Genomic DNA, 23,842 nt, shown 5'->3' with positions numbered 1-23,842 from the left:
CGGAGCGTAGAATTTATCTCGAGAGCCTCTTTTGCAATTTGATCTTCCATTGCTGATATTGCTATAGTGCCTACACGAGGGAGATCGTGCATACTTTTCTCCCGTGTTTATGAAAGGCAACATGTGTGCAGCAACATTTGCTTGATTTTAATTTTAAGAGGAATTTAAAAAAGACTTATTATGACTATTATAATTATTAACTATATTATTAATAAAATATTAAACTGTAAATGTTTTAAACTAACTTATAGTTTCATTTTAAATATATATAATTATATATATATATATATATATATATATATATATATATAATAAAATATATATATATATATATATATATATAATTACACAACACATTTTTATAAGATAATAATTAGAATTTTATGTGATTAGCTATTGTTCTACACATATTTAATTTTATCTAATCTTACTTGAAGGTAAAGTCTGGATAGACAATGATGTCACGTGGAGAACGGACCAGTCTTTCAAGAGGACATCACCCTTAAATCCCTGTGCCACAACAACTACCACGACGACGACAAGTGGTGGGCCACTGACACATCCCCACCTGTCACCACCCGTAGCTGCCCCCGTTACCACTCCCGATCATAGAAGCCCCAGTAGCATGCATGTGAAGCTTGGCGTCTCACCCGGTGAGTAAAAGCTTTACAAATTTCTAAGTAATTTTACGAAAATATTTTATTCTACAAAGACAATGCAAATTATAGTAAAATAAAAATCTTTGACTAATAGAATCATATAGCATTTCAATATTTTTTATCTTTATTTTAGTAACGTGTTAATTTAAGTTTTGAAAAAATGCCGACTTTTCGTAAAGTGTGTCCCCTCACAATTTATTCGTGAGAAACTGTGAGTTTTCGTCGCCGGTAACAGTACTTCGACAATCGAAGATCAGTAGCTTAAAGTAGTCCTAAAGCGAGGCTCTTTAAATAATGCAATAAGCTTGATGTTATTTGCCGGACAATGGGGGGAGTTCTTTTTATGGGAAGGTCCAGTAAAATTGCCTCTCGCAGGTGCCCCTCGACAACTGCTCCGCCAATCACGACTCGGAAATTCGCGACACTTGTTTTGCTCTTTGCAATTCGCCGATGATAATGATACCAGACCAATTTACAACTTTGCGTCACATTAAGACAAAGTTGCGATTAATCTAAAGCTGTATGTATAATACCATAAAATTATGGTGGATGTGATAGCGAAATATTGTTTATAATCTACACTACAAACACAACACAAACGTTGTATTGTGTTTTAACATAATAATTCATAACATAACGATATCGAATCGATAATTTAGAAGTGTAACTTAAGATATTATCTGTCCAATGATAAAAATAGAGGAGATTATTAGAACATACAAGAAAAGCGATAATCAAATATTAGAGATAATAAAAACGAAAAATACATTTTGTATCTAAAAATTAACGAATAAAAAAGAATATATATAATGTGACGTGCGTTAATTTTTGAGATTGAAACAAAGGAAAATGAGTAAATAATTTTATTTGTATTGGTATGATCGACAATGACTTTAATTAGATTAGAGATTTTTAACATATTAGACTGTTTCATCTAGGAAAATATAAGAGATAAGAATGAAAAACGAATCGAAGAATAATTTTTATTGTTTGCGAAACAAATAAGAGCATTTAGCTCGTCGAGACTATTGTTTTCTTCGTCCATCATCGTCCTTTGTCCATCTAGTCATAGTATAAAGATTACATCGTGAGCATTTACAAATATGAAGGCCGAGAAACTAGCGAAACCACAGTGGTTCCTTTCATTTGCCTAAATAAACATAGCTCGGACAACGCGCGAGGGTAATCGGGGCCCTAAATTCATCGGTTATACGATCAGGCCCCAAACGCTCGGAGGGAGCACTTTTTCTTTTTCTAGAAGAAATAGGGGGATTACGATCTTGCGGGAGGGAGAAGCACTCGGCGTGGCATGTTTAATGCATCGTTCAACATTTCCATGTCAAACATCGCTTTGACTCGCGGAATTTAAAACCGTCTCGTTGCTGCGCGCGCGCGCACGCACGCACGCACGCGCGCACACACACACACACACACACACACACACACACACACACACACACACACACACACACACACACACACACACACACACACACACACACACACACACACACACACACACACACACACACACACACACACACACACACACATGTGAAAGAGCGATGACGGAGAAACTATTCATCTTTATTTACTGGATAACTGCTGCACCCGACGAGGTGCGCAAAGTCGACGGTGCGGTCGATAAGGGTCGAAGCTTGAACTTAAAAGCCATGGGGATGTAACCGAAAACGGAATGAGATTCCAGAAGCAATTTTATAAGACACACGTTTCGCGTCGGACTTTGTAGGATGTGTTTTATAGCATGAAAAGATATTAGCATCTTACTTTTCCATTATTCAAAGATATATTTAGAATGAAAGATTATTGCTTCATTGCGTAAGTCTAAATTTTTTATAATTCTCGATGTTTAATTATCTTTGAAAGTAAAATAAAAACTAATGAAGATAAAATAATAATAATTAAATAATTAAATAATTAATTAATAAATAATTAAAATATATAAAACCAGAAATTATCACATTATGTTCATTATGACACATCTTACATTCATTATTACAAAAAATTAATACAGTAAAATAATTATTTTGCTTTAATAAAAAATATGATTTAAAATCGCTTATATTTTCTTAAATGTTTTTAAAAATCAACAACATCTTGATATAACTTGTGATGTTAAGAGATTGATTACTTCCTTAGACATTAGATGATCGTAAAACCTTTTTTTTGCCGTAAAGTCAAACTTAATGAAGCAGTCTTATTGCAACTTACGGTACTTTAAGAAAGGAGCAATTTCTCGGCCAGAAATAAAGTCAAAGACGACCGTTACGAATACATTCTTAGTCATTACATATCAACGTATAATTATACTTTAATGTAACATATATCATCCTTGCGCATGTCATTTGTCAGTGATATAAAATTGTCAGTAAAGTAATTCTGTTGCTATAAATATTATTTTATATAAAAATAATGTTTCAAAAGAAAGCAACTTATGTCTTTCCTTCTTTATAACTCGAAACGCTTTAACTTTTGTCACAATCGCTGTTATCAGTGTCAAGCATGGTGTCGACTTTAAGGAAGGAAAGATATTTCCTCGAACGTAGGGTTCTTCCGAAGCTATTTGCCTCGCAAAGCCGTCCTGGCCTAGCTGCCAAGTGTGTTTATTCGGTATATCAATAAGGGCGAAGTGGGCGAGAGAGAGGACGTGGTCCCCCGAGGTCCTCGGCCTTACGTGGCGGCGATCGGCGGCGGCTCTTTCTGGACAGCTTGATAACATTATGTCGCCTGCGTCGACATATGCACTGGCTAGTTTTTAAAGAACGAGGGCCGGGAGAGAGAGCTCCCTAAAATATTACGGGCTCGTAAAGACACATGTGTTACAACGACGTGTCCTTTCGTCCGAAAACGGAAACCCTTAAATGTAAGTTTAACAATATAGTTAAGAAGACAACCGATACGCGAACACAAATCACTTGTTTATGTGTGCATTTGCAATTTGGTGACATTTATTCTCTTTACTTAATTTTAAAATAAATTTAAAGTTTTAATTTAAAAGTTAGCTGTATAAATATGTTTGACATTGCGGAAATTAAAACGTTTTACGTGAAGCATTTATAATCTATATCTAACGTCAAAGAATTCATATATATATTGTTAAAATTGGTGAATATAGAGATATAAATAAAAATGTAACAATGATGAAAGTTACAAACGAATATAAATTAAATGTAACCTCATACACAGAATAATACATGCAAATGTCAAAAAGATCGACTGTCTAAAAGGTTATGAAGACAAATGGACTAGCAAATAAGGGTTAGAAAGTAATCTTTGAAGTTGTTTTGCGTGATGCATTCAACTTTTGCGTAAAGTACGTTCATCGCTTTTATAGAATCTTTTTTGCCAAACTTCAGGAATTATATTTCTCCCTCGGGACTATCACTCTTCTCTTATGTGTGTTTTAAATCGCTCTCTTTCTTCAAGATATAAATTTCTTTATTCGTTCATTATTCCTATTAAATTATTTCATATTTTTCAGAATACTACTTAAAGTACGAAATATTTACACAAAAAAGTTAATCATAAGATGTTTCATATATTAAATCGTTAAGTACAAATTCTGAATAATGTTTTTATTTTTTTCTAACTCTCTTTATAAACATTTATTTTAAAGACTTCAAAATGTATATTCTAAACTTTGTCAAAGCATGCAATATGCTTTATGATTGAAAGTTACTCACGTCACCAGAAATTAATCACATACTTCGAAAAGTACCGGTGCTATGATTGCGTTTATATTTTTATTTCTCCGTAGAATATAAAAAATATCGAACGATGTCCATATGCGGACCAATAACCAAGGTTACGTGTCGTTGGTATACGAAAGCTATCCATGTGAGGGTTAGGGACGCGCAGGCGAGAAAGGGTGGCTTGAAATATTGGCTACATAGATTTCAACCATTATTGCCGCGTGTAAAACACGGCGACATTTGGCGTTAAATCGATCAGGGCGTACTATAGTGTCGTGCAAGCGTCGTTTCTTCTCGCTTGGCGAATAAATACGCCGACCGATTGTAAAATGTAGCATAAACTCTGTAGATATGTTCAACGAGACAGCCTGAGCGCTGCTTTATTACACGCAATCGATACCTTTACATTTGCGCAGTTGTTTTAAAGTTTATCAACTTATATCGATCATTTTCCCGGATGTTGTATTAAATGTTTTTTATTAATTGATTATTTTTACAAAAGATATCTCAATAATTACCTATCTTAACTAAAGGCTTAAAAATTTCTTGCTGCTTCTATAATAAATTATTTGAAAAACTACTTACTTGTCAAAAACATGCATGTTTATTATGAGCAGAAGAATTACTTAAACGATGCGAGGTAATTGCAATGATAAAATAGAGAACATTTGGATCCCTTTGTCGCATTTGTCAAGAAACAGGTGTACCCTAAATTAGCATCGAGCTGTAAACGCTTCATTCACGAACGATTTACCATTTCGGCGGTCCGACGGCGATAATTGAAGAGCTAATTAACTCGCATTAAACTCAACCGCTCCGATCAAAATCCATTTGTGGCTGAGTGCCCTCGCGCCGGAAGTATTCATTTGTCATCATATTCAGGTGCTGGTGCTTTTCGGAATTCATTGTATTTCAGCAACGTACGTTGTACATGGTTCATCAACTCGTTAAAGGATTCATTAAATCGTAACAGTGTGTATGTCAGTACGTAAGATTAGCGTGCATAGTTCTAAAAATTATTCACTTATTTAATTATTATAAATTATTAAAAACTTTATTATAGCTCTTATATGTGAAGGATTCCAAACGCGAATAAATTTCGCGTTTGGAGGATATGTAATGAGCGGGTCGAACATCGAGAATTCACCATGTTAAAAGGATGCCTCGCGTGGCTAAAAAGGTACCAATTAGCCGCGAAATTTATAATAATACGCGATTTGCCATAATTAATCGACTACGCGCGCGCACTCGACCTCTCGCGTGCAACGCACACATACATGCATGTGTAATACATTCACACTCACATACACGCGCGCGAACGGTCGTGCACTTTTTCAGATTATAATTTTAGATAGGCCGGTTCTCTTCGTTCTTCACTGACGCAAATGGCGGCGTGTAGGCAAATTGAGGTGAGATTGGAGGTCAGGATTGCTAACCGGCCGTTACCGCATCGCGTTATTCAAGTTGCCAAGACGGCACAGAAGCGATTTGCAAGTTAGTTGCTATCCGTGCGCGATCTAAATCTAGGAAAGGCGATGCGTGAAAACGAGAATTAAGAGGATCTTCCCGATTACACACACGCGCACGAGCAGCAAAGCTGCATCGTTGTTGGCTTGTTGCAGGAAACAACCACGGTCGAGACACGGTAAATTTCTTCCGTAGGTAACCGGTGGATTGGATTCAATCTGTATCCTAGAAAGCAACAGTGATAAAACTGGAGTAGTCATTTCGTGCACGCTGTCGACACGTGTTGAGTTTTACAGTCGCGTATCGCAATGTCTTCAGTTTAATAGCTTGATTAAATAACAGATTTGCAAAAAAAGAATTTGAAATGTTTACATGTCATCACGTCATTTTCCTAATTTGGTCAATTATTGCATGTTTGATACTATCAAAAATTGTATTTGCTTGATCAATTGCGTGAAAGTTGCAGTGGAAATTATGAGAGCACTAGGTCTATTACCGTAGATCACTGTTCTGGAATTAACTATGTACTTAGCGAACAGCCATTTTGTAATTACTGTCCATTTTGATTACGAAAAACCCATTAGGAAATCATTACGAGAAAATGCGATCTTACTTTCCGTGTGAAAATGCCAATGTAAGTAGCCATGTATCTCTCTGGATATAAAATTCAGAACTTACTATCGTCTCGAAGGGGGAACCTAGCCTAACGTCTAATTAAAGGCACGTACCCGGGATATTCGGTACGGCTAGTTTTCCTTCGACAGTCGATAATTCTTCTCGTTTGATAATAAATGAGCCACGGCTATTTTCCACGGAGCGTGAGGTAATGGCCACGTCATCCATCAATGTCATTGACACTAGGATCAGGGAAATATTAATAACAAGCGTAAGCGCGGGCCAGCGACTATAAGTAAGCGCAAACGCGCAATGTAAAAGAGAACCGAGGCGGGCCGCATCTCTCGCGATCTTCTTCCTCGATCTCTCTCTCGATTTCTTATTTTAGCTGAGAGAGAGAGAGAGAGAGAGAGAGAGAGAGAGAGAGAGAGAGAGACCGCCGTTATCTCTGAGCAGCTGCACGTGAATACGTAACGACTTGTGCGCCTCGCTCTCACGTGCTTCCTCATCTTCCAAGGGTCCGAGAGGAGCTGAGGGAACGATTAAGATAAACCGAACCGCTAATTAAGGGGGAGAGGCCGGGTAAGAGCTCTACGCCGTGTTCTAGGCCACGCATCTCATACACTCAAGCGTGTAACAGCTTCTTCGCGCAGTCAGCCAACTCGCTCGGCCAAATGTCAACCGACGTCTCTCTACGCGGTCGTCGGTTTGCAATGCTCTTCGAGCGAGATCTGTGCATCGCGATAAGTATCGCGCGGATGAATGTTTCGCGTGAAAAAATATTTACGATTAGCGCGGAACTGTTACACTGTTCATAAGCACCGCGTATAATGCACTGCATCGTGCACTTGAGATTGGAATGCGGCTGATTTTGATGTGGCAGACACTTGGAATATATGATACAAATTAACAGAGTTTTTAACTTTCGGGGGTATTACAAAGATAATTATTCTTCTAGAGGAAGAACGTATAGTATAGTGCGGCGCTAAGTTTAACATTTGGAATGTAAGCGGGAAAGTACGAGATGTAGATTTTATGCAAAATTTATGGAGCATTCTGAAATTCTTTTAACGTAATTTTGAAATTTTTCTGTAGTACAACATTCAAGTACAAAATCTCGAATATCTCGATCGAGAAAAATGCGTGCGGATTAACAAAATTGCGAATTATTCTAATTTTGCTCATTTCCAATTTTTGTACGCATCGCGTAATTTGAAGACGAAACAGAACGCTCAGCATCACCCGGTATGTGAATTCGCGCGAAGCATCGCGTAATACCAAGGGATCACGGTGGACCAGCTAACGTGATTATTATAAAGTCAATACGTTGCTAACTCATCAGCTGGCTCCGCCCTCTAACAGCCCGGTAATATGCACCGGCCAAGAAGTCAGTTACGCTCTATCAGCGTTCGCTCTCGCTCCCTCTCGTCTTCTTCTCTTATCGCGTCTCTCGCATACTTCGTCCCTCGCGTCTCCCTCGTGCGCGCAGCCTCCCTTAAACATAAGTGTGTCTACCTACGTGGATAGGTAAGTGCCTACCTACGCGTGTAACCTACCGACATACGTGCGCGGCGCATCCTTCCCTCTCGCCTCGTCGCCGTATCTCTCTCTTTCTCTCCCTCGTTGTTTCTCTCCACCCGGTCGCCTACCTGCACGTGCAATACACGTTCCGCTGTACAGTCCGCTGGTATCTGCCGGATCTGAACGAGCTGCACGAAATCGCTGCCTGCAATTATCCCTGAGAAATATATTACTTAAAGGAGCGCTGTGCGCCATAAGAAAACGATCCGGCGCAACTATTTTCCGTAGTCGCGATCCCGACTGCCTTACGTAGTAACACGTAGCTACCCGTCGAACATTATCGGGATTCATTGCGCAGATTTTTGAGGAAATCGCGCCACGCCGAAGTAGCGAGGAAACGCGGCCCGCAATTTACTCTCTGGCAGAGCTGTGTTATTTTGGAATGATTCGTTACGAACGAAGTATAATGGAAGCTTCGCGCGAAGCGATTGCTTTTATTACAAAGGAATCGCGTTGTCGCGGGTCTCTTTTTGAGATTTTTTTTCTATATATTTGAATAAAATACGAGCGAAAATCCATTCACTGCGCTATCGCGATTGTAAAGATGAAAACTCCCTTGCTATATGATTATCGATAATCAATTCACCATTTTTATCCCATCTTCATTTGAATTACAAAAAATATGGACTGTTAATTAAAAAATATTTTTTAGACTTCTTTATATTGTATTTTCGTTGTGGATTATTATCACGATACTCGAGCGTGTTCCTATTAACTTTCGCGCGGCAGGCGAGAAGCCCAGCATGTAATTTCTAGAAGCATACTCATTACTTTGGAATAGTTCGTTACGAGTGAATTATGAAAGCGAGGCAGATCATGATTAACTTTGTTGAACAGTGAGACTCCATCTTAACTATATTTCGATTATTTTTGTCAAACATTTCATTAAATCATTATACGTATGTCGAAAAATTTTAATGATGTTGTATGACAGCAAGGATCTCAGTAATGTACATTTAATTAGAAAAAAAAAAAAACTGTCTAAACAGATAAATTGATTCGCCATATGAAAAATTATTATGGTTAAAATAGTATTGATCGTGTTAGCAGCGTCAGCAGTTTCCGAGATCAATATTACGGAATTACCTGCGCGCTCTTTTTTACGAGGCGCATAGCGCCGCGCACATCGGTGATCTATGAAAATTATCGATACTTATCGCGCCGCGGTTGCCCGCGCGTGATAAATGCACGCACTAACGCGCGCCCGCGCGCGCGCGCAAGAGAGAGAGAGAGAGAGAGAGAGAGAGAGAGAGAGAATCGCGAGTCCAAGGAGTAACCGATAACGTAATACGGGAAAAGGGAAAAGCAAAAGGTGCGTACCACCTCGCCGAGGTATCTGTTACATGCCTTATGGACAGCGCGGAACGCGTTATTACAGTCGGGAGGCGGTACGGGAGGAATCGCGCCTTTTTTCCTCGGCGAGCGAGTTCAAGGTCAGGGTTGGGCCCGGGTCGTTTCATTCATTCGTGTGAAAAGTACGCGTGTAGAGTCGGGCCCCGTGCAATTCGCGTACTCCGCCATACACGTACGCAGGTAGGTCTTAATCCGGCGTCTCGATCTCTCTCGAACATGGTTCTGGAGCCGTAGATGCGTGATTACTTTTAGATCGAGTGTGTGCATAACGACGCCGTCTTCCACCGCGTACATTTGACCAACGAGTAATTTGCGATATTGTATCGAGCTCGAAATATTTACTTAAAAACTGGACGGACGCCTATTCCCGTCGAGCGTAACCGCGCTCGTTAGCTCAAGGAGAAATCGTCGTTGATATAGTCATCTTTTAAATTACTTGCATTCGCAAATCTTGCTGTCGCGGAGCGAGTGCTTACCGATCTCGTTTTCCATACATGGGCCGAAGGGGCGCAGAAACAGCGTTGTCGCATCACGACGAGCGCGGGGCCGAGGCGTAATGATGTCGTTATACACTGACAGCGAGTGCGAATACTCGAGAGCGCGTCCCGAGGTGAAGTCGTTAAGGCGCGACTTAAACCGAGACTCCCTCGTTGAAGGTCCCGGCCGAGTGTTCGCACGTCCCGGGTGCGCGCCTCGACTGGTTTTCGTCTTCGAGACTAATTTCGGAGGGAACGCGACGATCGGTTTCTTCGCCGCGGCACGTGAGGATGCCCTTCGGGATACTGCATGCGTGTGCATGCGTGCAACATGCACGTCGCAACGAGCACGAGCACGCGCAGCGTACGCGCACACACGTGCGTATCTGTGTATGCGCGTCTCGTGGGTTTGAGGTCAGAGGTTAAGCGGCGTGATTGAGTCTTGCTTACAAGGAGCCGCCCTTCGTTGCTCCTCTCGGGCCCTACCTCCTGGGGAAGGAAACCATAATGCAATTTAAGCCATAATACTTGACTTTAAATTGAAAAGATTGCCCGAGGGATGCGAGGGAGCCGGGCGGTGCTTGTCGTCGTGCCTGGTGGTGATGGCGATGCTAGTGATGGTGACCGGGCTCGGAGAATAAGGTGGAGAAGTGACCGGAGTGGAGTCCAGGAAGATCGTAGCACCTTGCGCGCATTTTGCGCCGATAGGACATACATGGTTGCGCACGTGTCGAGCGACGTAATCTCGCACGGGATGCAACTTAGATAAACGATCATCGGCAACGATATCACGCCTACAACAGCGCTAAGCACTCGGCTGAACGACCTCTGAACCGTCCTCCTGCATCCACCTTTATCCGATACCGCGGTCTGGCCTCTAATAGCGATTAGCAAGAATCGCTACCTTCGTCTTCTTATCGACTTTTTCATCTGGCTTACTTGTCGCTCAACGCGTCGAGAAAATCAGATATTGTACGTTATAATGAAAATGTGTATAATTTAGCGTTGATAGTTCATTCTCGAATGCACGTAATAATTTCTAGTTAGCTGGAAATTATTCTGTGTTACAGACGTCTTAATAACATGATTCATTTAAAATTAATTTTTTTACGAGAAAATCTTCTTCAAACGTTTCGGAGCACAAATTGCACAAATTTGGAGTTTTTTTAACTATATAATAACATTGAAGAAAATCTTATTTCTTTCTCTTACGATATCGCGAAATTTTTGATATTAACATTTATCTTAATCGATGATAATTCTGAAATAGCAAAAACTGCGAATAGGAATGACTCGTGACGTAAAGAGTTAGAACGTGACCGGCACTCTAGACAGGTGTTAAGTTAAGACTGCAATCAGCAGACGGTCTGGGTATAAGGTTGCCAGTCTCGGCGTGGCTCAAACGGAAAGCAGTTTTCCCAATTGGCGAGTTTCTCCACGCTGGTCGTGCTGACCAGCGGCCATCTGTCGGTCCGTTCTGATGTCCTATTCCCGCTGCCTCGTCCCAACATCGTGTCTTCTCCTTCACTCGATTCGCCCCGCACGCTCTCTGGCTTACATTTCCAATCAATAACCGATTGAACAAACCCCACCCCATCTTACCCCACCCCCATCTGCCTTCCCCATCGAATTCCAGCGAACTAACAGCCAACCAATTTCGCGTTTCGCAATACAGATGCGAAGTTTATCGTCATTGGTAATTGTAAGCAATTGTTTGGTATAGTGCACAAAGAATAAAATTTATTTTGATTTCGACAAGTTGTTCAAAATGATAGCTTTTTACTTGTAATACTTTGTTACGAGAAACTCGAGAAATTTTCAATCGTGATTGCAATCGGCATTGAGAACAGTTTTTAAAAAGAAAATAAATAAAGCAAAAATTTAGGAATGTATATTTAACGTCAGTTATTACTGTTATCAACGTTTGGCTTTAAGCGCAAGGAGAGAAGCCACAACAAAATGCCAAAACGTAATAAAAGTGAGTAAAGCTCCCTCGGACTTTTGCAAAACCGAATAGGCGAAATTCTCTCGCCAAAGAGATTCAATTAACTGATACTTTAATCTGCCCACGAAAATCGTATTTTTCCTGCTTTTTGTTTCGCGCGCGGCGTTCGAGTGTCAGAGGAGGCTCCACGATGACCTGGCGCACGATAATTACTAGCGAGAAGTCTCTCGACCAGTTTCTTTAAGAAAAGAAATGCGCGGCGACCACAGGGTGTTCTTGTGGGACGGTCGAGGTGCAGGAGAGCCCTTCTCTTCGCCGGGAACGCAAGATGATAAATCAGATAGGTGGCGGCAGCTGGTCCTCGGGAAATTGCCTCCCCATTGTACAAGGGACGTGTTATTTTGGAAAATCATCTCTCGGCTCTTTGCCTGCTAATTTCGCCGTGCCCTACGTTCGAAATTACTACCTACTTCCTGGGTCGCGGACCCGAAGTCGCCTTCGGTGAACGCGAAGTCGGCCTGGGCATATGGAATGCGGTTTATGTGCTCGACCTATCGGCTTCTCCCGATGTGAAACTCGTTTCGGTATTAATCGGAAACGCATGTGCATTTTCGTTGATTTCATTTTTGATGATGTTCTATTCGAAGATACCTCATTTTCTTTGAAAGCTTTCTGATGACAGTTCTTGTTCTTCGAAAATATCACATGTGACATTTCTGTATTTTTCCTGCATATATAATTTTCTGTTAAATCTACAACAAAGTAATTCGAAGAATTCTTTTATTATTTATTTTTAAATATGAATAGTCAACTGATGCATGTACGTGATCGGGTATAAAAGAACGTGTAATTAAAGAGTAAAAAATTATTTTTGGACGTTTTACAAAAATGTTTTCCATAAGAAAAAATATAGAAAATGAAATGAGTTTTAATATCACGCTTTAAATAATATAAATTGCTTACGCAATAAGTAAAGAACATTATAATTATAAATTTATTTTTCAAATTTATAAATGTTTATTATGTATAGCATATGTATATTTTATTATGTATTTAGCATATACATTTTTATGTTTGAAGAGATTTTATATATATTTGCAGATCTTGGGGATTGGTCTTTGCACATTTTGTACATGTAGAAATAATATTATAATATAAATTTAATAATATAAATATTAATTCTAATGTAATAAATATTATTTCAAAGCGGAATTGTCTATTTACATAATTTCCTATTCAAATTACTTCCATTTTATGTTTTTTCAAGGAACACAATATTGTAGACATTTTTTCAAAGATGCAAAACACGATGGTCTATAATAAAAGATTCTAACCGAACTATTTGCTGCGCATATTTCAAAGAAATATAACGCGCATAAAAATGTAAATGTGCATAGTACCAATAAAGCGATCGGTATAAAAACCTTTGAGTTCAGAAATGCCAAAGGCACGAAACGTGGGACTGAATTTGAGAAGATTCTTAAGAACCATTTCGGATTTGGAGCGGTTTGCATAAGCACGTCGAAAAATATTCTGTTTCAGTTAGAAGGACAGGCTATCGGTTACAATGATTCTATATGATAAATGAGTATTGCTTCTTCAGGTAGTTGTACTAAATCAATTTCTAAATTTTTTTGTACTAAATTAAAGTAATCTCAGAAATAATTTTAAAAAGTAGTTACAACAATATAAATATAAGAATACTAATGAACATCATGACTTCGTAGTTAATATGGAATGCATAAAATTAGAACAAATTGGAATAAAAACGTTCTTTTAATAATTTAATGTAAAAGATTATGAATTTAATTAAAATAATATAATAAATGTAACTACATTTGCAATTACTAGAACACGTAGTGCGATTTTTTTTTTTATTTTAAATTTATCATAATGAGGCATATAAACTGCCCCGAATCATCAAAAAGACGACCTCCGACCCGGCTGACCCTTGACAGTCACGACACACGCGACATACGAGCAATATCATTATACAACGTACAATGACGCAGTCCATTGCACCCTAGACTGATCTAGCTTGACCTCTGATCTCTCGCTTTGTCGCTGGACAATATGGTTCCTCCCTTACAAGATATGCTTGTAATACTGCGCGTGGCTAGGATTATATATTATTACGGAATGTTATAAAATTTTTAATATATAAAAATCTTTAAAAAGAAACCAAGGAAAATTACATTTTATTTATTTTTTTTCTTTTTTAAGAATAAAAATATTCTCAATATCTTATCATTACGTCATAAAATTTAATTTATTATATCACCGAAAAACAGGACACATATATTATTTCCACTTTCGAGAAAAAGCAATATACATATGCTATTCTTATTCTAAAAGATTGTTATTTTCAATGCCCGAAATGTGGCATTAATGCATTTGCTTGAAAACATTCAATCGATTTTAATTGGCGGATACGACTGAGTCGCGCGTGGCAGCATCAGATCCCCAGCTAGTACACAGACTCCCAAAATGTTTCCCATCCGGAAATTTGTCCAGTCTGTCCATTATCGTACGTACAATTAAAGCCAATAATTCACCGCGCGGAGATAGGGGGTTGCACGGGCCAATCTGGCACGGGTCAAATCGAATGAAAGGACTAAGTGTCTGCGCTCCACATTTTCGAGTGTGTCCATTTTCCTGGACACGTGGATCGAACCCACCGTCGATCACGGCTGCGACGGTGGGAAGATATCGCGGCCCTACACGCGTAGGTAACAATAATGGCCACTGGCCATTGGCCATCCCTGAATATTCCGCCCTGTACTTCGATGATTCAATCCGACAATGGCCCATTCCTCCGGACAATGCTCTGGTCAAATGCACTGCTGTTGGCGAGAAGGGGTGGTTGCAAAATAGGGGCGCTCAGCGACCTCTGACTCTACCTCCCCGGCAAGCGTGGGTGAGGTCGTCCTGCTTTTCAATTGACGAGACAGTTTCGTGCGGGTGCCTTTTCCCAAGCTTCCCTCGATATCAAAATGTGCAGCAGAGCGATTTTCAATGTTAAATTCGAGTACGCCATTTCGATGTTAAAGGTAAAGTAATATTTTCCTAAAACGTATGATCTGCTACAATTACGGATATTGTTATTAATTGAAGTTATTTTAAAACTGATGTGTATATCAATTAAGTTTCTGAAAGTGAATATAGATACCCAAGTTTCCCGATCAGATTTATAAGAAAGTATATATAATTAACGTATATATACGTATTTATGAGAGTTTACTCTCGACTACATAATTTTGCGATCATATAATTTAATAAGAATTGCCCGACATGGCTCACTTCTTAAAAAATTTGGTTAATACGAAACCCATTAGTCACACGTTGAGCAGACGATGTAGAGAATAAAACATAGAAATGCTCATTGCGATATCTGCTGATACACATTGCGCACCAGAAACGTGATAAGCTTTCTCATCCGAGTAATTACTGTTTTCGTGTACTCTTTTTGCAGATTTACCGCACATGCGTTAAAACGAATAGCACGAATGCCCACTCGGCTTGATGCACGAGTCTGCCATTATACGCACTCAAGCGTATGAATAATGAGGGATGGGCGTTTAATTATTATACTCATCGTAACGTGTAATATACGGTGCATCGGAGCGATATCTTTTACTTGTGCACGATATACGCAGATATATTTTCTTGGATCAATTATTTTCACGCGGCACTATGTGCGCGATTATTCCGGGAGGCAGTGCTTCACTTATTCGTGTATGTTTATTTTCCGTCAGAGAAAATCGAATACATTATTTTTATATCTCTCGAAATATCGGGGCGTGAGTCTTTCATAATGAGGAATTTCGTCTCGTCGTTAATATGCTTAAATTTTTCTCAGATTGAACAATCGATTTGCAAGTTTTGCTCGTCCACAAAGACGATCTATCATTCAGCAATGGAACATGTTTGGGACAGATTGTACCAGACCCCAGCCGGCTGCGTCGATTTCCCTGTTTATACAATTCTCCCTCGTTCTGCATCTCTTTCTCTATCTCTCGTCCTTTTCAGAATGTATGTACATACATTTTCTCGCTGGAGTTACTTTCCTCATTACTATACTATAATATACTATTACATATTTCAATTTATTTAAAGACTTTTGGACACAGTATGATAAGAAATAATTAACATAATAATTATCATGTTACAATAATTACTTATGTACTTTACGAAATCAATAACATAAATTTATTACTATTTGTTTCATATTTTTGGTAACTTTATTGTAGTTATTTAAAGCTTGAGGATTAATCAGTTATTAATAGTATTGTAAGTTAAATATATTTTATACGTAAATTGATAATTTGGATAATTTTTAATGTTTGGGTTATAAAATGTGACCTAAAAAAGTTTTTTATTTGTATAATGTTGCGAGAAAACGCAACATTAAAAATAACAAATTAATTACATTTCGTGTCAGAACCGAAGGGGAAGCCATTGAAACGATAATAAATTCGATTACATTCAGCCGGCATATTCAAAATGATGAAGGCGCCTCTAGATATTCGTTATTGAACACGACCGGCAATAATTAAGGCAATCGATTAATTAACTGAATTAGATAATCTGCGGATCGATCCGGGTGTAAAAGTAATTGAGCGCCGACGCGTCGCTCTTTTTGTGCAGGCAGATGTTTAATTTATATCACAACTCATGATAGTGCCATTTCTATAGCAATTGCTTAATCGATATTTATAATCATCATTATTAATATATGCGGATGTCCTTTCATTAATCAATTGTATGTTTAAAAATATTTTAAGAAAATATGTTGCCTTTTATTTTAGGAAAATAATTTGTAATATTCCTTTGTATTTTATATTATGAAATGGAAATGTAAGTTTTTAAAGATTTCGTTTTTATTTTAAGAATAATTTCCTCTTTATTTTAAAATTTATAATATAATAACTCAGAAAAACTTTAAAAATTTAAACAAACTAACTTTTTAATTTGAATTCAAATAAATTAAATAATCCTTTTGCAGCCTTGAATCATTCCAAACTGAATGAAATAAGATAACTAAAAGAGAAATTTATTTATAATTCTTTTATTTTCTCTAGCTAGAATATTTTGAACATTTATGAAAAAAACGAGACATTTATACATAATGTAAAATATTTGATAAACGTTATTGAAGAAATTTAAAATTATCTTATTAACTTTATTTATAAAAGCTATATAATATTTTACTAAATAAAATATTGCAGATTAATAAGCAAAAATGAGAGAGAAAGAGAGAGAGAGAGAGAGAGAGAGAGAGAAAAGAGAAAAATGAAATTAATTATAATTTATTTAAATAATATTATTTGTCATAAATAATTAAAAATTGTTATAATTAAGAGATATGCGTCTCAAATTAAATATATTTACGAGAGCATTTAAGAAAGAAATTATTTCCGAAATAACTTTGTAAATTGCTAGTTGGCAGAATTAAAAGCTCGCGTCTGTCGATACGCCCTGTCAAAGGAAAGAGATAGGAGAGACGTTTCTATAATTCAGTGCAGTACCTATCGAAACGTTGGTTGAGCGGGATCGGGGATCAGGGGTAGATAATGTATGTACCCTTGGCCGTGCGATAGGAAGGCGGGTGTTCGGAAAGCACGTAGGGGATCTATGTCTCTCTTTCTTCTTTCCACTCTTTCTTTCTCTCTCTTTTTCGCACTGTTGAGGGTTTGCGGGGGTGTACTTCCTGAGAGGACTCCAGATGGGGGAAGAGGCAGTGCTGACCATTGCGAATGGACAGCTCTTGGCTCACCAGTAGTAACGTTGCGTCCGGCAAGTTAACTTGGAGCATCCCTGTTTAAAAAAAATAGAAAGAAGTAATAGAGTTTCCTGCTCCTGCTCTTATAATGAGAGTTAATTGAGAGGTACACGAAGATTCTAAGATAATACGTAGAATTAACAAATCTTAATAAGACTTTTAAATGCAATTTTTTGAACAAGGTGTTAAAATTATTCGAAATATTTTATTTTTCTAATTTGTTTAATATTATTCGAAATATTTGGTTTTTCTAATTTGAAAGCTAAATAGAGACGTTGATTGATTGATCAATATCTTAATTTTTTTCTCAAATTAATTAAACTGAGTAATTTTCCGTATTAATTAGTTGTATAACGGGCAAGTGACGAATAAGTGACAAGGAAGAAAGTGTTATTAATTCTGAGAGGGAAAACTTGAAAGATTTTCTGATGGTATTTCCTGTGATTTTACACTTTTGGATTCGCAAGGATATGCGCAACAAACCAAAGGCCTGGAGGATAAGTACGAATATTTTAGTAATAAAAATATTTCTAAAATACAATCATTTAGAAAAATTGCTCCGATAATTTTATATATACATTTTTATATTTAATCAAAATAGATTTAATTGAAATCCATTACATTTTGTGTATTTAAATTAGGCTTATTAATAAATATTTTATTTCATGAAAAATTTTATATAATCATTTTTCAAACGTAAGCTTTATACAAAATTTTATAATTCTCTTCTTCATCAATTAATTTTACATTGATTATTCTGATCAATACTACCAGCATAATTCAAACGGATAAATTTCACGTCTCACGGATAAATTTTAATGAAAAAAGTTGTCTCCCGCATGCATCGTTTTAAATTAGCCACCATGCCTTTTCACAAAATTCTGATATAAAAAATTTTGACGTTTCAACTGAGATGCCCACATTATGGTATTCATCTAGTCGTTTAACTGCCATCATCTTCACGCTTTTCCATTTTATTATGCAACATTATATAGGCATCATATATATCTCTAGCCTATATTATGTAAGTCATCTTCTTATTGGTTCCACAACTTGATAAAATTTGGTCGCTTGCTATATTTAATATCATTTTCTATTTTCTATATTTACAATATTATTGACAATTTAATAATGTTATTATCGTCTATTTAATAATGTTGAATTGAATCATGCGATTCAATTCATAATTATACGCGTGATAGATATATTTTTTATTTTGATATTGTTAAAATGAAAGAATAAAGGGGGAGGGAGTTAATTCAGTGATGGTGGACCATTGCGTATGGTCAATAGTTATGCTGGTAGGATTTAAAATGTAAAACCCTCCTTCTGTGATTAGAGTAGCGTGTAGCGATTGGGGTTGCTTTTAGTTCGTGGGGGTATGACCACGTTATTTTAAACGTATGACCCCTCTACGTTTTCGCCTGCTAACTCCACCCTATTTCATCCTATTCGCTTTGGACAATCTGTAGATGCATCTGAATTACTTGAATTCTCGTCACTCTCGCCCTTCCATAATCAATGATGCTCTCATACGAGTTTCTTGCACGAATATTTTTAATCTTGTTGTTTTGTATTACGTCAAGTTCTTAGATGATTTAATTTTGTGCTCTGCACAAATAAAGAATAAACGAACATTTTTTTTATTAAAAAGTTGAATCACATTTGCTTTTACAAGAAATTAATAAAAATAAATTTAGTCTCTGAATACATAAAATTTACACATTTTTATGAAAAGATGGGGAATATTTGTAGGGATTCCAAGATAAGCTTAAAAGTACAGTTTGAGGATTATATTGTGATAGATTGAAGCTCAATCATGCATTGCACTATCGGCGGATTTTTCGTGCTTCTATTGATTCTTAGATGAAAGAAGATTATAAACCGGAAATCGGAGCACATGTCTTGTAGCTTAAGAAATTTTATGAAATTGTGTGCAGTAGCATACAGATTTGCGTTCATGTTCTAATTTTTTATTAAATATTATTGCCAATGTATGCAATAGTTCAGCAAATATCAAGCAAAATTATTTTACGTAATCTTTTTTATTTAATTTTATCGAATCATTTATTTTTTATTTCTTAATACGACTTGTTTTAAATTATTTTAAAGTTACTAAGATTGCGTTTATATTTTGTATGCATTATTATTATGGATATTGTATATATTCAAATTTATCTAAAAGATTTTGTGATTATATAAATTATTTTAATAAGGTTGAAGTTAATTTGGACACGGAATTTACTCGCGACAGCATACAAAGTTCGTTTCCGTTTCTCTAGAGCGCACGTAGTCTCCTCGCGATCTTGGGAGGGCGGTTTATCAGATTGTTATCAGGGGATCTGACCGCGTTCTTGCTCCTGGGCCAGTCACGATCAGGGCCCGATTGCCTCCATCTCTTCTCTCCTCCGGTTCTCGTTCTTATACAGTACCTTAATTAAGCATTATGAGTTGAACTCCTCGTTAACGAAAGATTATATTCTCTGTATGTCGGACTGGTAGTTGGTTACAAAGCTAGTCTATAACGCGAATAAACTTGACGCACTCTATTTAAGATATTAAACAAGTTTTGTTAACAAGTCATCGCCACGCATACAATCAATTTAAAATCACATTGACGCAGTTCCAGATCGGGAAGTACGCGCAGAAATTAATATCGTCATTGTGGAAAGAACGAATGATAAGTTTTCTTCGTAAAGGTACAGATTAAGAGGGAATTGGAGCCGCTTAATTTCTTGCCTTCTCTTCCGCCCCGGTGCCCCGCACCCTGAAAATAATATTTCTCCGTTCGGCCGTCAGTAGCAAGATGGCGTTCTCGAATTAATTAATTACATCCCCGCCGGCGCGCCGGCGGTACCTAACTCGATTTCGCGCAATTGAGTTGTTCCTTTCCAGGCGCGATGCCCGGCCCACCGTCTTACCTTCGCTCTCCACCCGTTTTCCTCTTTCACATCGAGTTATTATCGATATTTGCACGCTACGATAATTATCGGCCAATTCCATTCGCGACTCTATCCCTCTTCTCATTCTTCCGTTCTCGTAAAACCTCAGCGTTTGCCCTTCTGTCCTTGCTCTGAGTAATATTTCTTCAGCATTATTGAGAGACGTTATCGTACACTGTTATTGTACAATGAAAATTAATACGATAATAATGTTTTTAAAAAAATATTATATATAGACATCTTGAGGACCTTTAATAAATTCTATATTTTAAGATATACATATTTTATAAAATATGCAGAAATTTCGCTATCTTTTTTGTGTCAGTTTATCTTTTAATATTTTTTTAATATTAAACAGTTTGGTATTATAAATCTTAATTTGAAATACATATATGTTCTACAATTAAATACTTACTACAAAGCAGCATCGTAATCATCATTGATCTCAGCATAGACAGCAGTTTTACAAGGTATCTCAAGGTTGAATTGCCGTTTGCAGGTACCGGCAAACGAACCAGCGTGAATCTAATCGGTGTGAATGCGACAAGAAAATTGCCGCACACGATATCTAAATAAAAGTCCCGACGGAAAAATCAGTCCCCATTACCTAATGATCGGTCCTTCCTCCTCGGTTCCCCATCACCGCAAAGGACAGGTACGTTGTATGTACGCGCGTCTCGTTACATATATATCATCCGAGTGCCACCGAGTTGTGTGTGCGACCACCTCGGTGGTTGTTAACTGTAGCCTGGCAAAAGTGCACAATATAAACACGCATAGATGCGCGGAATACGTCCGCCTCGGATACACACGCGAATTCAATAATGATCACTGTTTCTTTATATCTTCTTTTCCAGGGAGCACCATCTCTCGCTTCATGCCAATGTTGCAAACCCTGCTATAATTATGATTACTTTTATCATCATTCGTTCATGGTATACGCGACTTTCCCTAAATTATAGTTTTTTAGAAATAGATACTTTTCTAGAGTCTTTTTTTTTTAATTATTTATACTTTTTATTTGTTGCTGCTTATGTTGATATTTAATATTAATATTTTATATTATGATTCTGTTAAAACAGTAACAAATATCATGATATTTAATATAATATAATGTTTATTGAAGTTTTATGGTGCTGATAAAGCCGAGTTATACGCACCAACTTTCGGCCAGCGTCAAGAACATTCTTGGCGGCTATAATGTATGATGCGGATTAACGCAAGCTCTCTTATTGTTTTCCACTCTTGCGAGGAGAGCGAACACTCCACCATTATTCCAACCTATCCTATACCGCGTTTCCAACCACCCCTGAAGGAACCATCTCTATCGTGCTACGCCCACGCTCGCCCTTAGTTATAACTTAATTACAAGAAAAGCTGCTCGCAGAGCGCCAGCGGAACCGCCGGCTCGAAGCGATATATATTAGATTTTCTGTCATTAGAAACTTCTTGCCCCGGGAAATTATATCCCGGTCGAGGATGGGGATGGTGGCGAGGAATAGACGAGACGCGGGTAGCGGAAGGAAAGACGGGTGAGAGAAACGACGGCGGGATATTCGATTTCTTTTGTTGCCGCGCGAGTGACAAGAGGGGGTGGCGAGCTTCCGCGCGCACGGACTTCCGGTCGATGGAACAATTAACGGTCGAGACACAAGGTTCTTCTGGATCGGAAACTTTGAGATATCTTAGTGCCTACGTGCCTCACGCGAGAGATACTGCTCGAGCGAATGGGCATCAACTTTGAAAATCAATGACTTACAAAAGACTTTTGTTTGCGAGATTTTATAATTAATATTTATTTAATTATATTTAATTGCCTTAAAAATCACTTAAAATTTATTGTTCGTCTTCTTTTTTTTTGATAGCTTAAACAATTTGGGGATTAGAACGTAAATAATTTAATATAATCCATTTAGTCTAATATATGTCATGATAAAATAAAGATAAGTACGTAAATTTTCCTATTTAATAACTATCGATCAACGAAAGTTAAATTAATTATTTTATTTTTAATATTCATTAGTGTATACCATGCAAAGTAAATGCAAAAGAATCTTTGTACGAAAAGGGATGGAGGCAGGGAGCAGAAATACTTTATCCTCGGAAACCGGAGCCAAAGCGAATATCCGGCGGATCAAAGGGGAACGGCGATACTGACCGATACTGCGCGGCGACGCGACGATATTCAAGATGTTAATTGCCGACAAACCTCTCTAATTACCGCATAATTATGAGCAACAGTCGCAGCAGTGTGCGCGCGAGAAGCTTGTATACGCATACAGGATCTCCCGCATGACGCGCTTAATTGTCAGGACTATACGGGGGTTAGGCCCCCGCGCCGTGTCGGCGCGGCTCGGCTATTGCGCCAATTAAAGCGAATTTCTGTCGCTATTATTTTTTAATGGTTTATACACGCGCCCCGAGCGCCTTTGCATTCGATGAATATTTCATCCGCGCGGACGGTCTGCTTAATCGGTACGAGCGGCTACTAATTAAAATCGATCAGCCGAATGGATCGGTTTGATGGGTTTGCGATATGCGCCGTACCGCCGTATTCAGTAAATCTCGATGAAATGCGGAATGCTTGATGTCGATAATAATTTTAACGGTAAGATCAGCGTACGATAAAGATAATGAGGACAGAAATGTCGATTTATCGTTTTGTCAATTTTGCCTTATTAATTTTGTCTTATTTATTTCAAAATTTGCCGCGATGTCGTATTAATTGACTTTTTTCTTGTTAATTTACAGCATTACGTAGATTATCCATTATGCTAACATCGATTATTTCAAAGTGTAAATATTTGTATTATCTTTATTACATAAAATTTTTTAACAAGTAATTTTTTAATAAAGTAGATCGGAAAATATCTTAAAGAAGGCAAGTATATAATAAAGCTTCTTAATGTATACGGCATCAGAATTTCGGTATTAGCGAACGCCGCAAGATCTAATTTAAAGCTCGTTAATCACAATCTGCCACAATTTACGACGATTTACAACTGCTTTCAGAATACCGTGACGCGTCGAATTTTCTTCTGCAAGGCGAGGATTAGCAACATAGGATATAATCTCATAAAATTGTTAGCGTTTTTATTATATTATCGAAGACATTATATCTTTCCGTTCTTTCAAATAACCACTATAACGTATTATATAAAAATTATAAATATTTGACAATTACGTGCAATATTATAATATTTATAATACTGAAAATAATGGTATGAAAATTATTTAAATGATTTCTTATACGTGAATGCACAAAATTTTATATCACACAAATGAATCAACCTTGATATCGATCTTTCA

General features: G+C 37.5%; 1 protein-coding gene across 2 annotated transcripts in view; it reads left to right on the top strand.

The window, feature by feature from the left end:
* Nucleotides 1–23,842, top strand: part of LOC105427207 (uncharacterized) — a 122,805-nt gene that overhangs the window by 62,427 nt on the left and 36,536 nt on the right. For both annotated transcript variants that reach the window (XM_025218302.2, XM_011638862.3), the window contains exon 3: nt 438–653. In XM_025218302.2, the coding sequence (XP_025074087.2) occupies nt 438–653 (216 nt within the window). The remainder of the gene's footprint in view (nt 1–437; nt 654–23,842) is intronic.

This window comes from Pogonomyrmex barbatus, unplaced genomic scaffold (genome assembly GCF_055798465.1).
Source record: "Pogonomyrmex barbatus isolate J1 unplaced genomic scaffold, ASM5579846v1 scaffold5, whole genome shotgun sequence".
NCBI classification, from domain to species: domain Eukaryota; kingdom Metazoa; phylum Arthropoda; class Insecta; order Hymenoptera; family Formicidae; genus Pogonomyrmex; species Pogonomyrmex barbatus.
This window is presented reverse-complemented; position numbering and strand designations above follow the sequence as displayed.